This window comes from Sorex araneus, chromosome 6, assembly GCF_027595985.1.
Source record: "Sorex araneus isolate mSorAra2 chromosome 6, mSorAra2.pri, whole genome shotgun sequence".
Classification (NCBI taxonomy): domain Eukaryota; kingdom Metazoa; phylum Chordata; class Mammalia; order Eulipotyphla; family Soricidae; genus Sorex; species Sorex araneus.
Window position 1 is genome coordinate 13,549,235 of NC_073307.1, and position 12,326 is coordinate 13,561,560.

The 12,326-nt window shown below is 37.9% G+C and overlaps 1 protein-coding gene across 1 annotated transcript in view; it reads right to left on the reverse strand.

Moving 5' to 3' along the window:
- Positions 1–4,031: 4,031 nt before the first annotated feature.
- The window catches only part of TNIP3 (TNFAIP3 interacting protein 3), an 85,108-nt gene continuing 76,813 nt past the window's right edge, over positions 4,032–12,326 (reverse strand). Inside the window, exons 13-14 of the mRNA XM_055141966.1 lie at positions 9,696–9,756; positions 4,032–4,063 (exon numbers count right to left, since the gene is read on the reverse strand). Of these exons, the coding sequence (XP_054997941.1) occupies positions 4,032–4,063; positions 9,696–9,756 (93 nt within the window). The remainder of the gene's footprint in view (positions 4,064–9,695; positions 9,757–12,326) is intronic.

The window sequence follows — 12,326 nt, forward strand, 5'->3', positions numbered from 1 at the left end:
ATTAAGACTATTTCATTAAAAAATTTAAACTTAAATTATCAACCTAGTGTATGTATGATGTGTGAGTATAGAAATGTCCTTTCCAAAAGGATGTTTAGAATAGAATAAAGAATATTGCTGTAGTGTGATTTGATGAAAACATCTAAGAACCATAAAAGCAAGTCTAATTTGCTTTGGGAATCTAGAGCACAAAATCCAGCATACTTAGAGCCACACAATCTGTTCTGCTCTTTGCAATCTGGCTCTGACATTTTCTTCCTCAGAGACTAATCAAGTCTATTTTCTCCCTAATTAATCATCTCTAACATGGGATAATTGCACCTATTCTTTTGTATCCTACTGGTGACAGAGCCCAGTAAATAAACTAGGGAAAACCATCTAGAAATTAGTCTGTACTTAATCATATTTGTCATGTAAGCAAAGATATTTTTAAATATATATAAAAGAGTCCTATGCCTTCAGGCGAATTATGCAAATTTATTGGATACCTGAGATTGCCTTTTGGGGTTTTCCAAAACCTTTATGGTCCACCCATAGAGATTTTCTAGTCTACTACTTCTTTATTTATTTAATAAGTTAGTTATCTAGGTTTTTGGGTAACACCCGGCAATTCTCAGGGGTTACTCCTGGCTCTGCCCTCAGGAATTCCTCCTGGCAGTGCTCAGGGGACTATATGGGATGCCGGGAATCGAACCCCGGTTGACCACATGTAAGGCAAGAGTCCTACCTGCTGTACTACCTCTCCAGCCCCTGTGTAGCCTTTTATATCAGCATCTGTATGTAATCCAAGATGCTCATCCATCATCATTCAAGTTTGAATTCATCACCATACAACTTACTCCTATAACTCAGTCTACACAACCCTCTACTCCCTTGCCATATGTCACCACCATTTTGTTCTTATAGTTGATATGCTTTTTTTTTAATTTAGTTCATTCATTTGATTTTTAAAAATGTACCATATATGGGGCTGGAACAATAGATAGCAGAGCAGGTAGGGCATTTGCCTTGTATGTGGCTGACCTGGGTTTGATTCCTCTCTCCCTCTCGGAGAGCCCAGCAAGCTACTGAGAGTACCCCGCTTGCAGGGCAAAGTTTGGCAAACTACCTGTGGTGTATTCAATATGCTAAAACCAATAACAAGTCTCACAATGGAGACATTACTGGTGCCTGCTCCAGCCAATCGATGAACAAGGGAAGGCAGTGGTATTTATTAACTGGCTCACTATGAGATACATAGTTTCAAAGTTCTTCATGACTGGGCTTCAGTCATACAATGTTCCAACACCCATCTTTCACCAGAGTACACTTCCCACCACCTATGGACCCAGTTTCTCTCCTGTTCCCCTACCCGCCTGCCTCTATGGCAGGTACTTTTCCTCTCTCTCTGTCTCTGTCTCTTTTTCTCTTTCCTTTTGGGCATTATGGTTTGTAATGCAGGATGCTGAAAAGTTACCTACTTTCAGCAGTTACCTACTTTCAAGCAGTTCTTGTTCAGAGAGTGATAATTTCCAAACATTAACGCCATAGTGGTCCCTTCTCGATCCTAACTGCCCTCTGAAGCCAAGATATTCTTTATGATGATGAGAACCATAAGCACCCCTTTCCCCCCACTCCAAATACATTGGTAAGCAATACATTTTGGCCTCAATCCAAGACTTAATGGGATTCCAAGGACATTTTTCTTCTCCACATCACAATCTGGAGAATGTGAACACAAACTTTCTCTTTGGGTGATGCTTTCAAGTCAAAGATCAAGCTCTCCATCGTCGACATACCCTCAAAATATGCTTGTGTTTCTTAAGTTGGAGAGGCCAGATTGTGTGACTTCCTCTCCTTTCAAAGGGAGGCAACTCTTCTTCACCAATCTCCGCCAGTTCTGTGTGATAATGAAACAATGCCACAGCAGAGGGATCTGAACCTTTTAATAAGCTGAGATGGAGAAGTACCTGACGAGTACAGGATGAGGGATGCCCAAGCACCTAGCTGCCTTGAAGGCAGGTCCACGGCATCTGTCTGCTCAGTATGGTAGTTGCACTCTAGGCAAGAAGTCTTTTCCCACAAATGTGGTCATCCCTTGGGAGTTCAAATTAAATTAGGCCTCACTTAAATTGGATTTACTCTCATTACATTACCATTTGCACAATCTTGCCAATGTTTGGCAACTTGCTAATTAATCATAGAGTGACTTGAGTAATAGTAATTGGATAGTTAAATCTTTTCTGCTGTTGAACTCATCTATAGCAAGCCCGTTAAAAGCCCTTGTATGTGTATTCACCTTTCATTCTGGTGGCTAACAATGCACCACTAGAAATTGATCTGACAATGACCTTTTCTCTAATCTCAGGAAATGAAAGCTTTAAAAACAACTTGCCAAAATATCTAATGCAACTAACTTGTTAATGCTACAGTTTTTCTGATTCACTTCTACTGAAGTATTGCCCAAGAATGATTGGTCTCTTTAAGAAGTGGTAGCAAACACAAAGCCTTCAAGAATGGATGTAATAGAAGGACAATCCTTTCTCAAGAATTATGTTTGAGTGCCTCATTGAAGCTGACAGTATTTAACTTCCTCAGGCTCCTTCACCTTCTCATTATATAAGGCTGTTTGTGTGTTCAGAAGTTGAACAACATAATTGAACTGCAATTAAGAAGCATAACTCTACATTGGAGCTAGTATGTTTGGGTTGTTTTCTTTGACACTGTCAGGTGATGTTCCTGGTTTTTCTTAGATATTTCTAGAAGTATATACCTGCTAGGATTCACTCTCCCATGCTGTGTCTCCTCACAGAGAATCTCCAGCTGTTCCTGCAGGCTTTTTATCAAAAAGGATGAGCTTCACCCATTTTTGTTTGTTTTTCAGCCACACCCAGTGATTCTCAGGGTTTACTCCTGGCTCTGTACTCAGGAGTCACTCCTGGCAGAATTCTGGGGACCATATGGAGTGCTGGTGATTGAACTTGGGTAGGTCATGGGCAAAGCAATAACCTTACCCACTGTGCTTTATCACCAGACCCCTGAACCAAATACTTCTAAATCTGCTTATCTTTAGACATCCATTAGGCCACTGTGCAATCTAATAATTGGGATTATATTTATTTTCTGTTTTGATTGGCTTACGATGTGATGTTATGTTTTTCATTAATAGTTACTCAAATCCACAGAAAGTAAAAACAGATTTTATTGCAGATTCGAATATCTCTGAACTACTTCCATATGTACATATGAATTCAGCAAAGCCATCACCATCACATTAGGACTTATTTTTCAAAATCAATTCCATGGGTTGGGGATGTATTTCAGTGGTAGAACACATGTCTGGCATATGTGAAGTTCTGGGTTCGATCCCCAGCTCCACCAAAAAAATAATAAATGACATAACTAAAAATTTATTCTGTTTAATGAAGTTGACTCACAATTTCTCATATTACAAAAATATTCTGTTTATAGTTACAACTTTACTATTTTATTTCAATTGAACCGCTCACTAGGTTCAAGAATGTGTAAACACCTTTTCAATTCTACTTAAAGGTTTACTGAGGCCAATGATGATGAACATAGTATCTAATATAGATCTAGTAAAACTGGCTAAAGAACTAAGTTCCAACAGAAACAATGGGAGCAATGTAAACATTTCTACAACTCCCCCTGACCCTCCCACCACCAGGGAATATATATTTAAGACAATGACCATAGCCCTGCCCTGAAAGTTGTTGAAATCTTGAACTCATCTTGGTAAATGAAGGCACTGAAGAGGTACAAGGAGTATGGTGAATAATCCATGTTCGAAGTCTCATTTTAAACACACTGAAGTTGTGTTTGGTTTTATAGTCCTGGTTCGTCATACATGATCAGGAGCTCAGCTCTTATGCTTTTCTCTCATTCCAGGCCAATGGCAAACAGTAGCCAGCACAAGAACAGAGTAGAGGGTGTGCAGTTGTATGAGACGCAGCCACAGGGTAAAAACAAAACAAAACTTGGTCCCTCGGTGAAACTCTCTCCTGCTCCATCTGCACTTCTTGCCTGGGCTCCTACTGATTGACTTTCTTTTCTGAGGAGAGACCTATGAGAAACAGCAGGGAAATATTTCACACTAGGAATTAAAAATTCATTTATCTTTTTCTGATTTCAGGCTCACGTAAACATCTAGGCTGGCAAAAAGGAGAGATATTTTATTCATAAGCTCCCCACAAGTTTACAGGGAGAAATCAGGAGGTGGGAAATAGAGGGTTATTATTTTAAGCATTGCCATATGCTTACCATTTGGTGAAATCAGTTGTGGCCTCATCTGTAATCATGCCTAAAGAGAAGCTTCTATTCCACTTCTCATTCTTTCTGGAATTTTGGTGACTTTGCCATTTTACATATGCAAGTAACTCATGTATTTACTTTTAGGTTTAGTAGCTTGCTCCACAGAGAGAAAATTTGCTAAACAAACTACTTTTAAAATATGGTTCCAGGTACATTTGTCAAAATCATAGAAATATCTCTTCATAAAATAGATGTGTTGGTGTATTGTGTGGACCAATATGGAAAATGTGGTATATTTTGACAGGACCAGGATGGAATGCCACAAATTAGTAAAGTAAAAGTGGCTCATTGCAAGAGAAAATAATTATATCAATATCAAGAACAAAGGTGCTGCCCTTATTTACAATTATGAATATGCTCATTGTTTTATACTTGCAGACCTGATTTTGAAATTTCACAGAATTTCCAGATGAATATTTTAATAATAAAAAGACAAGAATTTACTTTTCCAAGCTTAAAAAAATGCTTCTGATGACTATGACTCATGCTGAAAAGGTCTGATTATGCTGAGCATATAAATTTAGATTCAGAATTGTAGTCAATTGAAATTTAACTAATTTCAAGCTTGTCATTCCATACCTTAATGATACTTACCTTCAGTATCTGAAAAATCTGAGAATCCCTTTGTCAGTTTTATAATGTTCAGAATTCAAATGATCCTACTATGTATATGTTTTATTCCTGTATTTTCATATGTTCATGTACATGTGAATATACTTGTATATATTATTTATAATAATTTACAAATCACTGAATTACTTATAGGCTGAAGTTATGGCATTTCTCCTATGCTTTCTTTTTAAAAAAATCTAGAAAAACACAAAATAATCTATAAAATTTTTATTAGTCTTTTATATTTGGTTAATCTCCTATACATGGCAAGATCATTAATAATGAAGCTCTCCTTAAAACATCATTATTACTTGATCCATACATATTGAAGATTATAATAATATGATCTTTGTTTCTTCTGTTTCAGATTTCTTAAGGAGATTTTGTTATGTAAACTGGTTACTGTATTTCTTCATACTGCCATAGAACTGAAAAAAATTCTAACTAATATAATAATTTTACTATTGTAAAATTATTTGTAGTGCTTAGATATAAAGGCAGTTATAAAAAGAGAAATTGAGGAATAAATATTCTGGCTTTTAGGGCAGGAACACCATTTTATTTGAATAAAATATGTTCAAACTGCAATATTAAATTATATTTATAGCTTTTATAGATATGTTATGCTTAGCATGCAGTGTTCTACTCATGCTGCTTAGTATTTTGACTTAACATCAGAATTCCAGAGCTAGTCTGTGGCCTAGCCAATAGCTTGTGGTATAGATTTATCTCTGTTCCTCAGTTTCCACATTCATAAGACATGAACATTATCAGTACCGGCTTCATAGGACTGCTGTAAGTTTGTCATTTCCTTTTCTTTTGTTTGCAAGCCTTATATAACTCTACATATACCTCCTAAACAGCTTTCTGTAATTCAGTTTGCTGTTCCATGCATGGCAGTCACATGTCCTGAGTCTGCATGCAGATTTAGGATTGCCCTAAAGTTTTGATGATAAAAAAGTAAAAAAAAATCATATGTAGAAAAGGACACATACATATAATATATGTATAAAGCTCCCACAATGTTTAAAAGTTTCTGGCATGGTTTTATGTTTGGATTAGGTCCCTCCAAAAGACGTGTAAGTTCTAACTTTTGGTACCTGGGATTGTGATTATATTTGGAAATAGAGGCTTGCAGACAGTATCAGTTTAATATAGGTCAAACTGGATTATCCTAATCCAAGATAACTGGTGTTCCTATCAGAGAAAATTTGACTTACACTCGGAGGAAAGATGGTATGTGAAGTCAGAGGCACAGATTGGAAATACACAGCCACAAGCCAAGCAACATCTGTTGCTATTAGAGGAGAGAAGAGACAAGGAAGGATGATCCCTTTGAGGCTGCAGAAGAAGCACGACCCTGCCAATACTTAACTACAGTCTTCCGGTCTCTCTGGATTTTAAGCCACCCAGTTTGTAGCACTTTGCTATGGTAGTCCTAGGAAATAAACTCAATCAGGATGCAAGTACTTCATTATTATTAGACTTTCATAAAGACCAGTTATAATAGTTGAGCTTTGATTTCTATATTGTAAAGAAATAATTATGATTGTTTGCTACAAATCTCACATGCCTACATGTAGCTCCAGCTTATCACACACAGTTTAGTTCTGCACCATATGAAAGGTGTGGACAGTAGAGAAGTGATTGGCATACTATGGTCCAAAAAACAGCCTTTGACATTTCACAAGGGAAGAGTCAAAAAGGTTTACTAAACTCCACTGTACTATAATTGTTCCATAAGCATGAAAGTCATTTTGCATCCTGTTCGGATAATAGATAAAATTTGATCAAAATGTTCTCAGTAAACATCACAAACATCACATGTTTCTAAATGGATATTGTAATCAACCCATGGACAGCTAAGGAGCTCAATGTATGTAAATGTCTCTATTTCACACTCTACTGAGAGAAAGCCACACACGTCTCAAACGTCTTGAAAACCGTCATTTAAGTGTTTATGTTTTGAACGAAGAGTTGATTTTTAATGTGTACCAAAGCACTCTTAAATAACTACAGACACAGCCTGAGAGCAAAGTTGGAAATTAACTGACCCAAAGACTTTTCACTGAGGCTTCCAGTACCTAATGTCCTCAGTCCCTGGCCAGGAAGCCCTTCATTGGTCCCATGCTTTTTGGACCCTAATCTGACCTCCTCCCCGAGTGAGCCTGCCTAGCTCCTGGCACCCATATGTAGAGTCCAAAATTTTCTGTTCGTGTAGGCTCATGGGGTCCTTTCCCCAGATCTGAAGGCTGATCCAGGGCCAAGTTTGTAGATAGGTGAAAGGTATATGGATGAAGTTGGTACATGCCTGTTAGCTCCTCCTTAAGCCCACCCCAAAACCCCTGACAGTGGGAAGATGGAAAGAGGGAAAAACAGATGTGCCCTGTGGCTTAGTTCTCTCTTGCCACTGTATTCTGGCAAAGAATCATAAACGAATTTAAAGCATTCTGGCCCTCTGGGTCTATTTATTAATAGATGGTTAGACTATACAAACTGTTTCTAGCTTATATTATTAAGTTTAGATATGTACACAAATAGCATGCACTTCTCTAGGTATTCTTGTACTAGGCCAAAAGTCTATTGATATTGTAGCAATTTAACTTTAGCTTCCATGCCTTTGAAGGCTACTACACTACATGTAATGTATAAATATCACAGCCACTATGTCATAAAATTATAAGAATAGGCATAATGATAAGGGAATATACTAAGATAATCTGTAATTGCTACATATGTTGGATCAGAAAAATAAAATTGTCAACTTTGAGGAAGTTAATAAAACCTAGGAGAGTTTATAAAATATAACATATTAACTTTCTGAAATACTTGTTTTCATTTAATAAAAGTAAATTATTTTGAGTATTTATTATAAAAATAAAATGTAATAGGGTTTAAAGAATTTTTTTATCTATAGACAACTAAAGACAGTTTTATTCATCTAGTCAATTTTCTTTCTCTTGTACAGATTTTGAGTCTGACACATCTGGAATGTAATCTCTGGGCTAATATTACTAATTGTGTGAATAGTCTTGCCACTTAAATTCTCCAAGCCTTCACTTGTAAATGATATAACAATAAAACCTGCTTGTATCATTGTTGTGAGAAGTTAGATTGGTGCATTGTAGAGGTTTACTTTTCTATTGTAATACTACCTCTGTAGATGCTACTACACTATACATCACAAAGTTTATTATGCTTCTTCCTTAGTAGACAGTGGGTCTCTTATATTATGGTATTCTATTTTCACACATTTTATTTAGTTTCTGAAGGTCATTTCTTTCTTACATAATGAATAGTTTCTATAATATTGGTACAGGAAAATTCCCATAGTTATATATAAGTGCCTATAATATTACTTAATTCTCTGTGTAATTATATGTTCTAGCAATTACCTCCAAGAGAAATAGTTTTAATATTCATTCCAGACCAATGGAAAATGGAAAATTATAATTGTATGGTAACAGCTGTTATGGAGCAATAGATTTCAAAAACATAGACTTTTTTTCTTTGTCTGTGCAACCATCATTATGGGTAATAGTATGACTTTCTAATAAAAACTTTGTTATGGCTGAAACCCAAGACCCTCTCTAAAAATCAATTATTATGTTTGTAACCAAAAGAAAATACAAAGACATTTCTATAGTTTTCTGATAAATACCTAGATATATAATGATAAAGTTTCACTTTTTAACTTCCTTGTTGCTCCAAATGCTTCTGTGTATGTCTGTTCCCATTGTGCACTGAGCAACTCTAGGGAGCTCTGTTTCTGTATATGACAGTGAACAGCCCCTGGTACTTGTGAAGTTTACAACCCCCAGAGCTACTTGTGATGTCCTTTACTCCCTATTTCCACTCCACAATGGACTCTGTAGTCAAGACTAGAGTTCAATGATCTCAGCTCAAAACTAAATGCTATCTGATTTCAGATATGGCCTAAAACAAGAGTATGTCTCATCTTCAACTTTTCTAGGCAGATTTAAATCTCTGGAAATGAGAACGTAGAGTCACAGATGTGTGTCATGTAAGATTGTAAACATGTAACAGACATCGCTGATTTCTGATTATAGGTGATGAGAACAAAAGTGGGGTTATTAGAGCCCAGTTTACACAGCCCACTCATGGGTGGTCTCGTGAGACTTTAGAGACAAGATGTAGAAATTACAGCAGGTTCTAGAAAGAAGGAGAAGGGCTTAAAAGAAAATTCAAAGAAATATATAAAGTCGTAAATAAAGAGGCTGTGAGTCTTTTCTTGATTGGTGACTGATTCGTTTTTTTCCAGCATACACAGAAGTGTGTATTATGTCCCACCCCAACCTAACCTTGACATTTAGTCCGTAGGGACCACAGTTCTGAGCCTTTGGTTTCCTCTGTCTGTCTGCCAGTGACATTTGAAACATCTGTCTAGCAAACTCAACCTGGAAGGGTGGGTGTGCATCTGTGCTTTGTAGTGCGATCACAGAGCCCTGTGGTGGTGGTTGTTCTAATACAAAGTTTTCGTTTCTAACCCCAGATGGAACACTGACTCTGAGGCTAGCATAGGAACAGAAGCCAGGACTGAGGTCCGTGCATTGCTGTATTCGAACATTTTCTTTGTGTTAAGGAGTCTGATTTAACCCCAGGTGCATCACATTAGAGCTGGGTATGCAAGTCAACTTTATAGTAGGTCCTCCCTCCCCAAGTACGAATGAACGCACGTTGGCGTAAACATCCCCGAAAGATCCCATTAAAATGTAAACATGAAAGAATGCTCCATCCAGCTGTGGTCTTACCATTTGCTTTGTGCTGCACATCTGGCGGAAACTGGTCAGGAGCATACCACTGATAGTCTGGCTGTGTGGAACAATAAAACATTATTATAGCAATATGGACTTCAAACGAAACATAGCGGTGCATTAAAAATATAATTATCCGATGTGGCTTTTATGACGCAGGCAAAACAAGAGTAGTTTCTTTCCAAACCTGTTGCCAATCTTGCTCATCTCTCTCACCACCCTCATCACAGCTACCATCTAAATACACCCCTCCGAAATCGACTCTGGCCAGAATTCCTATTACTTTGGGGTTGTAGCTTGTTTCTCTTTTTTCCTGAAACCAGATGTGTTTTCAATATCTGCAGAAGTGTATAAATACTTTGGTAAAGCGTCCTAGAGCCCACAAATAAAACAAAGTGTTCTACCATCAACAAATAGTCTTTTAAAAGCCCTCAAACAGGGAAGCAACAAGAAGATCAAGGGTGAAAAACAAGACAAGCTGAATGCTTTCTAATGAGTCAAGGAAGAAATCCTTTAAGCAATTGCATGGGGACATGATTGACAGATGCACACAGCCTGTGGAACATGGAACAGAGGGGGTGAAACAAGGCACACTTTGCTCTTTATTCTCCTCCTCTACCGTACCAAGTTTGTGTGCTGCTGAGATCCATTAGAACAGAGAGGCAGTAAGAGAAATGGGCAGAACTTAGATTTTTCTCTGGGAATTTTCTCCTAGGTTGATACCCTTTAAGAACAGCTGGATATCAAACATCAGGGAACATGTCCAACAATTGCCTTGAATAAATCATAAGGTTTCCAACTGAATCAAGGGTCCATCTCAGTTTTACCTGCCCGTGGGGTGAATGCTGTCTATTAGCTCCAAATATTCACCACTGCCTCTTCTCCCCCAAGAGAGAGAAGACAGTCCTTTAGTTCTCTTAGTCCATTACCTGCTGCCATAATATGGGGGAAGCGTTCTCTAAGAATGGGCCAAGGGGGAGTATTTTCAGGGCTGCCAGACCACTGAAAGTAGCTGAAAAGTTCAATTACCTGACAAGACACAGAAAAATGCGACCTTGAGTGGAGTCTGACCTCACTTTACCCCCTCTCAGACACCTAGGCCCAGGGCTCCTTTTAGACCAGGAAAAAGCTTAGAGAGGAAATGAGATCACCTCTGTTTTTTATCTCCTCGTTTATTTTTAGATGTCTCAAATAACACATAGGATAAGTGACGTGAGCCTGAGTTTTATATTCCAGGAGAGTTGCCAGAAGAAGGGGAATATGCAGTCATTTTACCAACGCTGTGCAAGTGCTCGGGCGGGCTTCGAAATATGTGGGAAGTAAAAAGTGCACTTTTAAAATTAATTCTGAAAGTTCTTTTTTTTTAATTCCAAAAGTTCTTGTGAATTCTGTTGTGGGATCAAGAATTTGTTGAACAGAATATCACTTGAAAATGTAAGTCCTTCGACATGCTTTTGAGTCTTTTGTCAAATCCGCATCTTCATTTGCTGATAAATTCACAGAATGTGGCCCATGTTCCTCTTTCCATTGATAGAGTTTGATGAGGTTTTGTTTTTAATAGTAGGCAAGTTTTTACTCTCTTTCCATAAATGAAGATTCAAAGAATAAAACAACCGTTTTTTATTTCTAGATAAGCTTGAATGATTCACTAGTTTTATAGTTAACCTTTAATTCCCCACATGAGTTTTTTTTCTTTTTATTTTCTTTTTGGGTCACACCCGGTGATGCTCAAGGGTTACTCCTGGCTTTTCACTCAGGAATTACTCCTGGCAGTGCTCAGGGGACCATATAGGATGCTGGGAATCGAACTCGGGATGGCTACATGCAAGGCAAATGCCCTACCTGCTGTGCTATAGCTCCAGCCCCTCCCACATGAATACTATTCCTCCAATTCCCCAGCCAATAGGCACTAAATTTCTATTTTTTCTAGCAATATTATTTTCATATCCTGAAAAAAAGTGTTAAAAGATAATATTCACCCCCTTTGGAGATTCCCAGCTATGTTTCTAAAGACTGAAAAGAAAACAGGTAAATAAAGAAAGGAAACAGGAAAGGGAAGAGTAGAAGGAAGTAGCTCCCAGCTACAATGTGAAGAGAACCAGGTTCCCTTCTCAGCAATGTGTATGTCACATTAGGGTCAGATGAAAAATGCCCGTTGAATTTGGACATCCTTGGCCACCCAGGAAGGCATTATCTCCTCTCTAGGGGAAAGGGCTTTGAGTGAAACTCAAAACACAAAAAAAAAGTATGGGAAGATTCTGAAGCAACCAGGAGTTTCATACTCTTTGTGAGTGCTCTGCTAGCGAAAATTCAATTATAATCTCAGATTCCTTGCACAATGAGAACCACAGTTAATAAAAACTTGGTGGGGGGGGAGGGGTGCAGCAGTGGAGGAGAGTTGTTGTCGATTGAATCCAAAATACAGGAAAATGCATACTGTGTTCCCTGGGTGAAGGTTCTGTCTATGTAGACAGAATGGCAGAGACAAAATTCCTTGTGGGAGGGTGGGAGGAATTCTGATGCGAATAAGGAAGGAAGAGCTTTCTGGGTCTGACTTATTCAAGTTGACTGTCCAAATCAATTCCACTCACAAATAATTGCTCCACTGTTCATTTCATTTTGCCTGAG